The sequence below is a fragment of the Tiliqua scincoides genome, chromosome 1, assembly GCF_035046505.1.
Source record: "Tiliqua scincoides isolate rTilSci1 chromosome 1, rTilSci1.hap2, whole genome shotgun sequence".
Taxonomy (NCBI): domain Eukaryota; kingdom Metazoa; phylum Chordata; class Lepidosauria; order Squamata; family Scincidae; genus Tiliqua; species Tiliqua scincoides.
In genome coordinates, this window is record NC_089821.1 from 267,583,854 (window position 1) to 267,599,153 (window position 15,300).

General features: G+C 42.1%; 1 protein-coding gene across 2 annotated transcripts in view; it reads left to right on the forward strand.

The window, feature by feature from the left end:
• Positions 1 to 15,300, forward strand: part of MSH2 (mutS homolog 2) — a 98,267-nt gene that overhangs the window by 20,653 nt on the left and 62,314 nt on the right. For both annotated transcript variants that reach the window (XM_066611882.1, XM_066611883.1), the window contains exon 6: positions 1,773 to 1,906. In XM_066611882.1, the coding sequence (XP_066467979.1) occupies positions 1,773 to 1,906 (134 nt within the window). The remainder of the gene's footprint in view (positions 1 to 1,772; positions 1,907 to 15,300) is intronic.

Consider the following 15,300-nt stretch of genomic DNA (forward strand, 5'->3'; position numbering starts at 1 on the left):
TTTGGTTTGAATCTGTCTAATTCTACTGCCTGTTTTCTTCCCTAGCCTACAGGGTAGTCAGAAATAGTTTTGCTCCTTGATTGTTCAGCCCGTCTGCTTGAGGCTGTATTTCTACAGTGCTCTCTCAGGCCTTCTCCCAGTTTGCATTTCACTTGTCTTATCAATGAATGTTCTACTTTCTAACCATATCTCAAGTCTAATTATAATAGATTGACCTTATAGGGATCCTGATTGCATAGAGAGGTGCCTGCATGTGTGTAGGCACGCTGCACATGTGCTGCAGATTATACATAGGGAAGAGCATGTCAGTCGTTCTGCTGTTCCTCCATTTGTCCAGTGTGCCTGAATATCTGCATGGGGCCAGTGTCAAGTGGTATTGTCGCTGGAGTTCCAGGCAGAACCACATTGGTGCACTTTGGGTTGTAACTCTTACTGGGATTTTTCTTTTATGTTGGAATGATAACAACTTGTAGTCTATGTACTTTACTTACTGGGTCATTTTTGTGAAGCCAAACTTCTTGTTGATCCACATGAACAGTAAGGAAGAGATGCAGGTGGCAAATGTGGTGTTAAGAGTAAACACCATTCTATATCAGAAGCATTTTATAAGGCTTCTGATATACTCTGTGGCCAGTAAGTACCCAGCTCAGTTCTCATCTGCCTGAAAACAGGGGAAGGAGCTTGTCAATCTAGCATTGCTAGTGTGGTTGAGTTTATTCCATGTTGTTAATTCCATGAGTTTATTCCATTATACTCTTAAAGAGCTTCAACTGTATTCAATTTATGTTTAATTAGGTTTGAGGAACTGAGAGAGAGCATCTACATTTTTGATACTATTATGTAGATTTGAAGCTTATTTTTTTCATTGCAGTTGTAGCTCCAGAGCTATTTTTTGTAAAAATGGTTCTTAGCGATGTTATCTAATTGGTTGGATGACAGCATCACCCTGAACCTGGAAGAACGGGTATTTGGGGCAAAAAAAAAAAAAAAAATGCATTCCCTGAATACCTACCACAAAAGTGTCCGCCCCCCCAAAAAAAGATTGCTGGCAGGAAGTGATGCATTTTGCAATGGAAACAAATGCCTGCAAAGTATCTGTCTTACTGCTCCAGTTTGGGTTCAACCATATCATTTTATGAAAGCATTTTGTTTAATCTCACTAATGAATTGACTCAACAGCAACAACAAAAGAATAAATTGGGGAAGTAAACTTTGTACACGTAGAATATATCTGCTTCTACCTTAACATAAGGAAAGCTGGTTATGGAAAAATAGCATTATGAAGTTAACGGGGATGTATTACAATTTTATTGATCTTGGAATATGCTTCTGCAGACCCTAATGTTTTCTTTCAGAGTTTTAAGTGCTGTTATTGTGTTTGTGTGTGTGTGTGTGTGTGTGTGTATGCGCACGCACGCATACATACATTTGCATTGTTTCTTTTAAAAAGGGCTGCTATCCAATTTTGTCTTGCAATTTGAGCTACAGTTTTCATATTTTTCTTGGATTTAATGCAGTCTTACAAATATATGTGGAAAGGAAAGAGTTAGGCTAGAATTCTTGACTACCCACGTACTGTTTTGAACACTAAAACAAAAATTCAAAAAGTGCCTTTTATGCATGTATTTTTAGTACATTTCTGTTTTGCCTCTGTGCCTCCTCATTCCTTCCTTTCCTACTTCTAAATAGCTTCAGAATCAAGAGATGTTCAGTTCAGGGGTTGGAGGCTTCATTGACTTTTCTGCTGCACTGTATGTTTGTTTTTCCTTCAGAGTCCTTCAGAAATTGCCCAAGGTACACACTCTTTGGCTGGACTGTTAAATAAGTGCAAAACACCTCAAGGACAGAGGATGGTGAATCAGTGGCTCAAGCAGCCCCTGATGGACAAGAGCAAAATAGAAGAAAGGTAAATGTTAAGAAACTGCAATCACCACACATTCTTTGAAAAGATGCAGCTTGATTTGTGACTTAGGTGTTTATTTCTTAGGTGATTTCTGCTGATGTGTGGAATGATCTATCAAAGCTACTACTCTTTTGCTGCCATTTTGGCAGTATTAATCAACAGAAGGTTTGCAGCCTGGTACCATCTTGAGTTACAGGCCATTCAACGTTCACAGTTGTGAAGAAAGGTTACTACAGTTTGCAGAGGCAATGCACTGGCAGATGTTTGCCATTGTCTTCTAACGTGTTGTGTTTTTTTTTAGCCCCCAAAGCAAGGCTTAGGTTAGAGTTAGGCTTAGGGAGGGCAGCAGGAGATGTTGGTATGTGGACATTGGTTGGTATGTGTGTGAAATTAGTCCTAGAACATTGGTTTCTAATCCTTGAGCCCTCTTGCCATCACATATTTTCTCTCTGTGCAACCATGAAGAGAGTCGCCCTTCCTAGATAAGGCTGGCATGAGTTCTTTGGTGTAGAAAATGTCAAAGAAGGATGCTAGTGCTATTTTTGTAGGGACAGAAAACCTGGTTTGCATACCATAGAATGTAAAAGACAGTAGCCTCTAGGAGCTGCTGCTTATGAGTCAGTACTCTAATAGGCTAATATTGCATGAATGCACACTCTGTGTGTCTGTGTGTCTGTGTGTCTGTGTGTCTGTGTGTGTAAAAATTAGAACTTTTCCCTTTAAAAATGCATGCAGTTTGTGAATGGGAAAGGATTTGGCCCCCTCTGCGTGTGTATTTGGAAAGAAAATTTGTCTGATTGTGCTTTTCATAACCTAACATGACTACATTGTTAATTTTATAGACTTCTAATTATTTTGTTAGTTGATAGATTTGCTCTGTTAATGTTAAGACTTACCTGTATATTGCACTCAAGTACGGGGATCCTTGTGCATAGTGTTCCATAAGAAGTGACCTTGAATCTTCATTGCCTAAGGCTGCAATCCTAACCAATTTTCCAGCACTGACATAAGGGCAATGCAACTCCGAGGTAAGGGAACAAACATTGCCTTACCTTGAAGAGGCCTCCATGACTGCCCCAGCTGCAGGATGCAGCACATGCCCCATTGGCACGACTATGCCAGTGCTGGAAAGTTGGTTAGGACTGCACCTTAAGACACCAGGGAGAAGTATGCCACTTGCATATAATGAAGCCAGAATTTTTAATCTAATAAGGCAAGGTTGAAGAGAGAAAATGGTTGGCTTTATTGTTCACTAGCGCTAAAAGGAAGCCAAAATGGAGGTATATCCCCATATTCTGGAAGAGATGGTTTTTATGGTAAGAAGAGATAGCAAGGAGGGAATATGTTGGACATACACCACTTGTTCACTCAGGGCACAAGCCTAACGATGTCTGCTCAGAAGTAAGCCCTATTTTGTTCAATGAGGCTTACTCTCAGGAAAATGTGGTTAGGATTACAGCCTCAGTCACATATTTGGCTCCACAAGTCTTGACAACAAATCTACATGTTTCCAAACAATAAAGGAAGGCATTAGGCAAACTAGTCCGTGTGAATTCTAACACTCTTTTGTCCTTCCTAAGATCAGTTTTCATACCAAAAGGAAGATCCTTACTATTCTCAAGCTCTGTGTATGTGACGAAAACAATGGAGAAGGGAGCATAGGCTCAAAGGCTTATGGGCGATTCAAACTCTGGCCATGTGCTACTGCACCCAATAATCAATAAACAAAAATCAATAAATTCTCTGTCAATGACCATCTTGTGTGTTTTCATTGCCAAAGAGAATGGGGAATGGTTTGGATGAACTGTAGAGTAAGATATTTGGATTGCTCTGAGCAGTGAGACAGCAAAGATACTTTTTGGTAGCTTAGACATGTGTATCTGTTTCATGAAAACATTCCCGGAAGGGGGAAGGGGGAAGGGAGGTTTGGAATGGTCAGTATCTTCTGCTCAAGGCCGGGATTAATCGAACAGTAAAGATGACCAACAAGACCCGAACCCCTGGCAAAGGGAGGAAAAGACTGAGGAAAAGCCTCAACGTACACAGAATGCCTTGATCGCCTAGAAGGGGGAAACCTGAAGAAGAAGAGAAAAAAGAAACAACTGAGAATGGAAAGCTTCTTCCCCTCCTCCACCCCCACTGAATCTGAGTGTGCTGTGAGTATAAAGAATAGACTCACTGCCCTGGCAACTGAACCTGTGGAATCTGTAGATGACTCAGGGGTGCCTAATATCAGTATGTGTCGAACTGAAGTGAGGGGGAAAGCTGGAAAACAAACTTCCCCCAGACAGAATCATAAGACTAATGGCGTCCAGATAAGGCAGCCTGCCTCAGGTTGTACTTTTCAACAATTAGGAGAAATCTGCTTTATATCTGCAGAGACACTACTAGTGATACTAGGTCACCTAAACAAAATAGAAGGGCAGAATCCAGCTCAGCTAACTTTGAATGCTGCCAAGTTCCAGCCCTCAGTAATTAACGCTGCTGAGGATGTCATTAAATCATCCTCCTCCATATCAGAGACAACAGGCTATAGCAGAGACAACATGAAGAACAAAGGAAAGTGCAGCAAATACTCCAAAATAATCAGATACTAATCCACTTCCCCAGAAGAGATGCCCACCTTTGGAAATCTAAAGAAACAATACTTTTGTCCCTCTCCCAACTGTTGAACTTTCAGGTCGTCCCTTCGGACATAAAGCATTTTCATTTTTTACCCTCCCGGTTAACGTACAAAAGACTTTTTCTTGATTTCGGCTCAGCAAGTGTGCCCCTGCAGATATTTCACTCAGCACAGTGGCTCAGAAGATATGATATCTTCCCTCAGTGTGTCGTCAAAGAGCTAGGCACCAGAACATTAATCAGGAAAAAAGCTAAAAGTGCTGCTGTTAACATCACTGGAAAAGTCAGATATGCCAATAACACGCAATTCAGATCTTCATGGTACTTCCTCTGCAAGACAAGCTATTGAGAAGGGTAGATATCAAGTACATGGGCATGATGAACTGGTGGATCTGAAGATAAGACTAGATAGTCTCTTGGATCAAAGCAGACAACCTAACCGCAGGCATGAAGGAAAAGATCTGGTATCTGAGATATCAAGTGAGGTGAGTGAGCCCACCTTCCAAAAAGCTGCCAAATTCTATTATAGAAGCTGCTAATATGGTCCAAGATCCTATGGCAAAGGAAATGTGCTTTGGAGAACTGCAGGGGACCCCCAGTCTCCCTTTAACAACCAAAGTGGGAGAAATAGAGATAATAACTAATCGTCCAGGACTGCTGTTTTCTCCAGACCCTTACTTCATTAATATAACAGCTCTCCTTGCCCCAGACTTGCTTCTCTCACCATATAACCCACAACCTGCAACTGAGGGGGCAGATAAAGAACACGCTAAGGAACACTCTTTAAGGACATAAGAACAGCCCCACTGGATCAGGCCATAGGCCTATCTAGTCCAGCTTCCTGTCACACAGCAGCCCGCCAAATGCCCCAAGGAGCACACCAGATAACAAGAGACCTCATCCTGGTGCCCTCCCTTGCATCTGGCATTCTGACACAACCCATTTCTAAAATCAGGAGGTTGCGCGTACACAGCATGGCTTGTACCCTGTAATGGATTTTTCCTCTAGAAACTTGTCCAATCCCCTTTTAAAGGCATCTAGGCCAGACGCCATCACCACATCCTGTGGCAAAGAGTTCCACAGACCAACGACACGCTGAGTAAAGAAATATTTTCTTTTGTCTGTTCTAACTCTCCCAACACTCAATTTTAGTGGATGTCCCCTGGTTCTGGTGTTATGTGAGAGTGTAAAGAGCATCTCCCTGTCCACTCTGTCCATCCCCTGCATAATTTTGTATGTCTCAATCATGTCCCCCCTTAGGCGTCTCTTTTCGAGGCTGAAGAGGCCCAAAAGCTGTAGCCTTTCCTCATAAGGAAGATGCCCCAGCCCCGTAATCATCTTAGTTGCTCTCTTTTGCACCTTTTCCATTTCCACTATGTCTTTTTTGAGATGCGGCGACCAGAACCGGACACAATACTCCAGGTGTGGCCTTACCATCGATTTGTACAACGGCATTATAATATTAGCTGTTTTGTTCTCAATACCTTTCCTAATGATCCCAAGCATAGAATTGGCCTTCTTCACTGCCGCCGCACATTGGGTCGACACTTTCGTTGACCTGTCCACCACCACCCCAAGATCTCTCTCCTGATCTGTCAGACAGCTATATATCTAAAGTTTTCATTTTTTTGCCCCAATGTGCATGACTTTACACTTACTGACATTGAAGCGCATCTGCCATTTTGTTGCCCATTCTGCCAGTCTGGAGAGATCCTTCTGGAGCTCCTCACAATCACTTCTGGTCTTCACCACTCGGAAAAGTTTGGTGGCAAAGGACTCCTCTGCCCAGCTCTGAAGAGCCTTCAATCTTTGATAACAACCCCAAGGTTTGTCCTATGACTTCTTACAAACAATGAGGCCATCTGTAAAATCTGGTTCTTTCAACTGTGATACAAGCTTCCAGCTTATGGACCTGTTGCCTCAACTGGATGTGGATGAGGACAAGCTGACTAGGGAGGCCCTGGAGGCATTCAGAGCTCTACCTCATCAGGAACAACGACAGACTGTGCAGAAAGTGGGAATGCTCCTGAAGGAGCTATCGGATATGATGCAAACTACACATCCCCTCACATCATGTGAGAGTATATCTTCTCCACAGGATTCTCCAACGGTTCCTTTAGACAGTGACCCCACTTTGAGGGTGTCTTATCAGACTGAGATGTACCAGGAGTCCCCAGTTAGGGGAAGCATGCCTTCCTCCCTCTCTCTTGGGGGCTTTCCCTGTACAGTGCCACCTCTTGTTAGCTCAGTCCAGGCACTTGAGTGTGAGAAACAGTCCTTCAACCATCTGGTCCCTCCACTAAAAGAGACCATCGTTAGCGGCCACTGCTGTCCAGATGATAAAATGGAGGGCATGGTGATGGAGATGCCCAATACACCAATTCAAATTAAACAGCAACCTGCCTCTACTGCTTTAGAGGAAGCCATGGCACAACCATCTCAGCTTTCAACAGCAGATACTCAATCAAGCCAACAACCATTGATTCATCCTGTTTCTGATGTCATTCTAGCCGTAGTAGTAACAGGCATTGCTCTAGAAGAGACAAATCCGCTGGACCGATTGGAAAACAAGCTAAGATTGTCGGAGACTATTATGTTCAAGCCTGGACCACAGCCACCTGCCACAAGTATGTAGAGGGGCCCAGAAATTCAAATTCCCTTAACTCCATCAGACTGACTGCTACCACATCGACTTCCTGGAGCCCGCTAAGGACAGTTGAAAATCCTATCCTGGAATATCGCTGGCTGGTCTGCAAAGTCACAGGAGAAAGTGCTAGAGGAAATCTTAAGGGATAGAGATGTTATACTGTTGCAGGAAACATGGACTACCACACCCATTGAGTTTGAAAGGTTCTCCGCAACATCACTCCCAGCACGGAAAAGCGCAGTAAAAGGTCGTCCTGCTGGCGGTCTTGCCATATTAGTGAAACCAGTCTTTAAGCATGAGCTGCTCTTTACGGTTGTAAAATCCAGACAATTAAGCTGAGGTTGCCACATCAAAGCTTTATGGTTATAAATGTTTACATGGCACCTGTAAACGATAAAGCTGCAACTGAAAAGCAATGGGCATATTTTAATGGCATAATTAATGAATTGACTGGTAAATTTCCTGCTCTTATACCAATAATCTCTGCGGATTTTAACTCTAGGGTGGGACACAACAATGATATTTTCCATCAACTTGTTGATCTGCCTATTGGTATGACCTTACCAGAGTTCTGTCTCTTTGAAAGGCAGTCGAAAGATAGAACAATTACTGCAGCCGGGCTTCTACTGGCTAAATTTTGTATTATCAATGGCCCTACCTGGCTAAACGGCCTAGATTTATTGGGGGATAAAGGTGACTATACCCATATTTCAACTAGAGGTATGAGCCTTATTGATTACATTCTGGTTCCTACTCATTTCCTCTCACAGGTAGTGAATTTTAGAGTTGGATACCCACAGTCTAGTGATCACTTACTTTAATATGTGATGTGGCCTACTCCTCAGATCGCCATCATAATTCCTACACACAGGTGGAAGATAGCCACCTTGACATAATTAAAAGAATTAAATGGGATGCAGACACTAAAAAGTCCTTTTGCACATTGTTACAAACTGAGGACACGATCCAGCTATCCACTCTGGATCCAGATAACCAATTAGGGATCGTGACCTTATTCGAGGTTTTAATATCAACTCTCCAGAATAAATTGGGCCGGATACTTCCGCCTCAAAGAGCAGAGGGCTGGAGAAATAATTTTACCAAGATAGAGCAGACTTGCTTGACACTGAAGATCGCTGTACGCAGTGCATATAACAAATTTCAAGAAACTAATAGCAGATCAAACTTACAACATTATTTTAAGTTGTCTGCCCAGCTTAAGGAAGCTATCAAAGCCTCGTTACACTGCAATGCAACAGCGAGATGGTCACTTTTAATTAAATCTGTGAGATCTAAAAATGTCAAGAATTTCTGGCAAATTATATCAGGCTGTTTCTATAAAAACTCAACTGGCTTCACAGTAATTCCTGCCAAAATGTGGGAGGCACATTTCAAATCAATCTTTTTTGATGAATTTAGACCTATTTCCATCGTTAACATGCCACTCCCGTCAGATCTCCCAGATTGGCCTGCAGTCTCAGTGGACGAAGTTCTTTTACTCATCAATGAGGTAAAACAGGGTAAAGCAGCAGGACGAGATTCAATTCCCTCTGATATTTATAAAGAAGCACCATAGTGGTGGGCCCCAATGATTGCAGAACTATTCACTATAATTGATAAATTTGGGGTATTTCCGGATACCTGGACTAGATCCATCTTGGTTCCCATCTTTTAAAAAGGTGATAAAAAACTCCCCCCCCCCCAGTTACAGGCCAATCAGCCTTTTAGACCTAGCAGGAAAAATGTATGCCTCCCATCTACTGAAGAAACTCTCGGCCTGGATTTCTGATCATAACATCATAGGCCCAGAGCAAGTGGGTTTTAGGCCAAACAAGTCTGCAGTTGATCAGTGTGCGGTATTATCCATCTAATCTCTAAACAAAGGATTCAAAATAAATCCCGACTTTACGTGTCCTTTTTAGATTTAAAGTCGACCTTTGACTCCATAGATAGAGATAGACTTTGGGATAAACTTGGGAAGATGGAAGTGGACAAAAGGCTATTAATATTAATTTGTGCCCTTCATTCAAACACTTCTTGCCAAGTGAAACCATCTCCGAGGGGTGGCCTTTCAGTCCCAATTCCAGTCAACAAGGGGGTCAAACAGGGATGCGTTCTTGCACCCACTTTGTTCAATCTCTTTATCAACGATTTGGCTCCCTTTTTAGCTAACTTCGATACGCATTCTCCCAAATTAGGTTCAGTGGAAATTCCTTTACTTTTGCACGCGGATGATATGGCCTTGCTATCTCGTACTAAAATAGGATTACAGAGACTGGTTAACGCCTGCATAGAATATTTTACCAACAATGCTCTGCAGTTAAACTATGAAAAGTCCAAGATTGTGGTGTTTGGGCACTCTTGGAAACCGCAGTCTTGGTTTTTCAGTGGTAAATCAATACAACAAGTCAAGGAATTCCAGTATCTTGGTCTCCGGTTCTACAACCGGCACTTCTGGTCTTCCCATTATCTCACAGTAATTAACTTATCCAAATTAGTTGTCCAGGCTATAACCCGCTTTTTCTTCTCTTGGGGTAACTCATTTATTCCAGCTGCTCTCCAAGCTTTTAATGCTAAAGTTACACCTCAAATTCTGTATGGCATTCCTGTATGGATGCCAGCATTAAATGATTTGATTGAAAAGATCCATTCAAATTTTCTGTACAAAATCTTAGGTGTTCTGCATTGCGTTCCCTATGCGGCACTCTGCCTAGAGAAAGGCCAATATAGGCTGGAGTTTCTAGCATGGTCCAGTTTCTTAAAATACTGGGCCAAAGTGTGCTTCAGGGCTGATCAAAACCCATTGTTAAAAGGGATACTGACTGACCCGCTGTTATCTCCCTGCTTAGCTCTTTTCTATAAGAAAATCAGACAAATGGGCCTCGAGGCAGATCTACAAGGAACTGCTACAACTGAGGTTTCTATTAAGCTCCTGATAACAAGATTAACTGTTATAGAAAGGCAAGAAATTCTGGGTGCAGCACAAAAAAAATGTTCGCCCCTGAATTTCAACCTTAATAATACATTTGGGCAACAACCAAAGTATCTGACCTTCTTGGAGTTCCCCTTTGCAAGGAGGGCTTTTACATTAGCTCGCTGCAACGTGTTGCCTTCTAAAGACCTACTTGGCAGGTTTAGAAATGCCCCGAAGGAAGAACGAGTCTGTAACTGCGGCCTTAGAGAGGTAGACTCTCTTTTACACATCGTTTTGCACTGTGTTAGCAATCAAGTGCCCAGAGACCAGTACCTTCTCCCATTGTTAAGAACTAAAAAAGGTCTTCCTGAGAATGTTTGCCTACAGTTTTTGTTGGCGGGGGATTCTGAACTCGTGGCCCTTCCAGTTGCGAAATTTTTACATCTGAGTAACTTGAAGCGGGCTAATCGGTTGGTCCTAAGCAACCTGGAGTTACCTCGCAAGTAAATTGTTGTGTTTTAACCTTTATCTTTATTTCTCTTTTTTAACATATATTTATATATTGGATTGTTTAGAGATATTATCTATTAATTTTTATGCCTAATAAAGGTTTGATTGATTGATATCTGTTTCATGGGCATGCCTGCAATTCTGTGCTAGTGTCATGACTCTGATGCTAGCAGCAGCAGGAAAGTGGTCAAAGGAGTCCTGGTAAGGCTGGCAGACCTTTTGGATGTATTTGAGACAAATCTGAGCTTGCTGGAAAGCTTGCTGGGAAGGCCTTTTGGGTGCTGGTGGCAGCAGTGTTTGAAATTCTAGCATATATTTTGGCCACCTTTTAACTTGCCCCTGCACTGAATCTTGCCCTCTTTTTATATTGGTCAAAAAGAAAGTGTATGACAGGCCTTGGCTGCCATATATTGCCACCATACATTGGTGCTGCCATACATTGCCAGTGCTGTGATAGATATTATTATTATTATTATTTTATTAATTTATATCCCGCCTTTTGCCCCATGGGCACACAAGGCGGCCTACAACAATTAAAAATACAAAATTAACAATTAAAAACAATAATAAAAACAGTTTTCAAATAATTAAGAAAACTAAACAAACCCCATGGATTCTAATATAAAAAGAAAAAGAAAAGCCAGCCAGCCTGTCAACAGTGAAAAGCTTTTTGGAATAAAAAGGTCTTCAGTCCACGCCAAAATATTAGCAACGAGGGAGCAGTTCGCAATTCTAAGGGGAGGGTATTCCAAAGTTTGGGGGCCACCACCAAGAAGGCCCTCTCCCTAGCCACCGCCCCTCTCTTGGTGGCGGCACAGTCAAAAGGGCCCCCCAGATGATCTAAGAGTACAGGCATGATTGTAAGGAAGGAGGCGGTCCCTCAAATACCCCGGCCCCGAGCCGTAAGGGGCTTTAAAAGTCAAAACTAGCACCTTGAATTGGGCCTGGAACAGAACCGGCAGCCAGTGTAGCCGCTGAAGCAACGGCTCGACAGAGTCAAACCGACATGCCCCAGCAACCACACGAGCAGCCGCGTTCTGTACTAGTTGTAATTTCCGGACCATCTTCAAAGGCAGCCCCACGTAGAGCGCATTGCAATAATCTAATCTAGATGTCACTAGGGCATGGGTTACTGTGGCCAGGTCCGCGCAGCTCAGGTACGGTCGCAGCTGGTGAATCAGCCGAAGCTGAGCAAAGGCTCCCTGGCCACTGCCGCCACCTGGGCCTCCATAAGCCTAGATATTTGCTTTTATACATCATGATGTCAAACATAGTATTGTTTCAGTAGTTTAAGACACATGAAGATTAATTCTTTATCTGTGGTTTATTTCTGGTTTTGGCACTTTACTATATCATTGTAACATTTACTTTCTGAGAGGAAGTTCTGAGAGGATCAGGACTTTTCAATGACTAGCATAAAAATGCCTTGGATCCCCAGAGCCTCACATGCAAGCAGATAGCACTTCTACACGCGTGCATGTGCTTGTGATGATTTTTCATCCTGGCTGTGTGCTCTTCTGTGGTGTCTTGCATGCAACTTTGAGGGGTCCCCCCAGTAATTGGTCTTTAGTGTGATGAGAAGAACTGCAACAGAGTCAGAAAAACCACAGTGCACATGAGGAACACCTTCCTCAGCCCTTAGAATCTTGACCAGTATGAGATTTGTCCATAATATTGTGCTGGTTGTGATATGTTGAACAGCAACCATAATGGACAGCATGACATGGTGGATATAGGGTGTTTGGCCTATACTAGGAAGACCAGGGATTATACCCACTGGAGGGCCCAAATCATGTTCTCTCAGCCTAAGCTGTCACAAGGGTGGAGACAAAAAATGAGAGAGCCTCTGTACACTATACTAGTGTCAACTGCCTTGTTCAGATTGGGTGTTCTGGCTTGCTCTTATTTTATTTGTCATAATGATGGTCTTAGCATTTTGCTACTTTGCCTCATTTTTTTGGCTTTGTTTTAGAACATATTGGTATTACTTGTGTTTAATTGTATTTGATTACAGTGTGTTAATATGATTTTCTGCATGCAACTTGGAGGCTTTCTTTTATCAAAAAGCTACCTACACATTTTAAACACAAGTAAATGTTACCCTGAGCTTTTGAGGTTGGGCAGAATACAAATATGAACCATAGATGGAAGTGAAACAAACATATCCAGAAATATTTGGGTGGTTTGTTAGTAAAGCAAATACTAGAAAGAAAATGAACCAAATTTCTCCCCCCTCCCAATTCTTTTTTGTCCATAGAGGGTGGGAATTTATTGGAAACTTTATGTTGGGGGAAGAAATCCTCTTTGGTATCTGAAAAGCACCATCTGAAGTGGTTTTAATTTTGGCTCAGTGAATTCTACTGCTAGTTCTGATCTGAATTTTATTGTTGTCAGGCATTCTTCTAAAAATGAAAGTGTTTCTATTCAGAAGAGATCTTTCTCTTGTCAGTGGGGACCAAAACCTTGAGTAGACAGCATGTGGGCTTACAATAAGACTGCGTGGGAAAATCTATGAATGTCTCTTAAAGTCAAAAGGAAAATGCACATCGAGTTTTGTTAAATGCATCTTGATGGATGCAGCATTAAATGCTTTGTGATAAGAGGCTCAGTGTTGCCCAGAAACAGATCGAAGAACATTTTTGTAGTGCTACGGATTGTCTGCATCTGGACCTAGATTCTAATTGTTGCTGAAATGTTGAACTTGTGGGGGATGGGGAGTTCCTCAGGAACCTATCACGTCTCACCCTTGTCTGCCTTTCAAGGCTGCTGTGTGGTTGTAAGATAACTATAAAGCATTTTTGATGCTGAAAAATTGTACACAAATGGTTTGTATCCTTCTCTGCTGGTGGTTCTTGTACTAGTTGTAATAAAAACAAGAGCAGGAGTATTAATAATGTGTTTTCTCACAATGCTCCATGTTATTATGGTAACCCTGTATTTATAATGTTGATTCCCATCCCAGGGCCATCAAGGAGGTAGGTTTGGTGGCCAAACTGGACAAAAAACTTGGAATCAATTCACTGGTCAAATAATAATCAAGGATTTATGTATTAGAATAGTACAAAGGAAGATAGATAAATATGCTAATTGCAAAAAAGCCATATTCAAAAAGAATACAGTCTGTCCCCACAACTTTACAGGGCACCAGTTCAAACCACACAGATGCCCCTTCTCCCCACAACAAATGTAATGGATTCATTGACCTTTGCCTGTGTACTAGTGCCCTGTGCTACTGACAGTCCTAGCCACCCTGCCATCCCAGGGAAGCGCATAAAGATGCTGCCCCCAGATCGAAGTAATTGTAGTGGTGTCATCACTTCACCGCAATTCTGGTATTATTGCGCCATTGGAAATGATCACTCTATATCATCCCGCCCATTGAGAAATGGACTCTCCCATCCCCTACAAAAGGGCTATGCCAGGTCTGCTGCTATACTCACTTTGTGGGAGAGTAAGGGGAGGGGAAAAAAGTACCCTCCAAGTTGGAGGCTCAAATCATCTCTCCCAGTGGGGAGGAGTAGATTGCAGTGGAGCCCCAGAGTGTTTGCATCCATTGACCCTGTGCCCCAGATATGCCAGTGCTCTGTATTTATTTCCTTCCTCCTAAATCTTATGTTTGTGTTCATGTTTGGGTATACCTGCAGTCATATCATGTTGTCCTTAGACATGCTAGCTAGACCATCTGGCTTACTGAGACTGGAGAATGCAGAACAAATTTTCTTGGAGAGGGTTATGTGGCAGGCAATGTATATTTCTGTATAACCATGACTCCTGCAAGGGCTTCAATGCAATGGACTCTCACCCTTTCATTGCTGTGGTACAGTTAAAAATATAGGTTACCATTTCTTGCCTTCATGGAATCCTTGGCAGTATTTGACTGACTATAAATGACTGAATTCAAACTGGAGGCCAATCATCTCTTGACCTGAGCCCACAAGGTGCTTTTGAGGATAAAATAGAATAACTGCAGTGTATTTCCACCCTGAGGACATACATGCAGTGTAATAAATAACCTCCTTGGCTGGCATTTTGGCAAACAGAGTAGGCTTGTTGGCAGTGCATCAGACAAGCAGGTTTGTGTGAGCTACCTTTTTTCTCCAGAAAATGTTTTTCATTTTGTTATGCATAGTCTAAATACCAATTGTGTGACAGCTCTGAAGGATTTCTTATCACTTATCAGACTCCTTTTCCCTTTTTCTTTCCTTACAGTAGCTTTCAATGTAATTGTTGTGATGACCACAGGTTCTCTGCTTGCCATGGCCAATAATTCCCAAGTCTGATCAAGAGTTCTAGAATTTGCAGATATTTCTAACGTTTTAAAATTTTCCTGGCTTCCATTAATTAGAAAGTTTGCTTACATTATAGATTGCATCTCTTTAAATATTGCAGTAGTAGTAATAAGTATTTGTCTAGTCTTGTAAAATATTCAAGGGTGTTGGATGGATCAGTATATTGTGGATAAGGACCTGAAGTTGACAGGCTAATGCCATTAAGTTTATGGTAGAGCAGGGGTGCTCAAACTTTCAACTTTAGGGATGCTGGACCTTTAACAAGTGTATAGAAGAGAGAATTTCAGCAGGTGCAGCTTGTCATCTGTGGGATGACAAGTTGCACCTGCTGCAATTCTCTCTTCTATACACTTGTTAAAGGTCCAGCATCCCTAAAGTTGAAAGTTTGAGCACCCCTGTGGTAGAGTGAGATTTG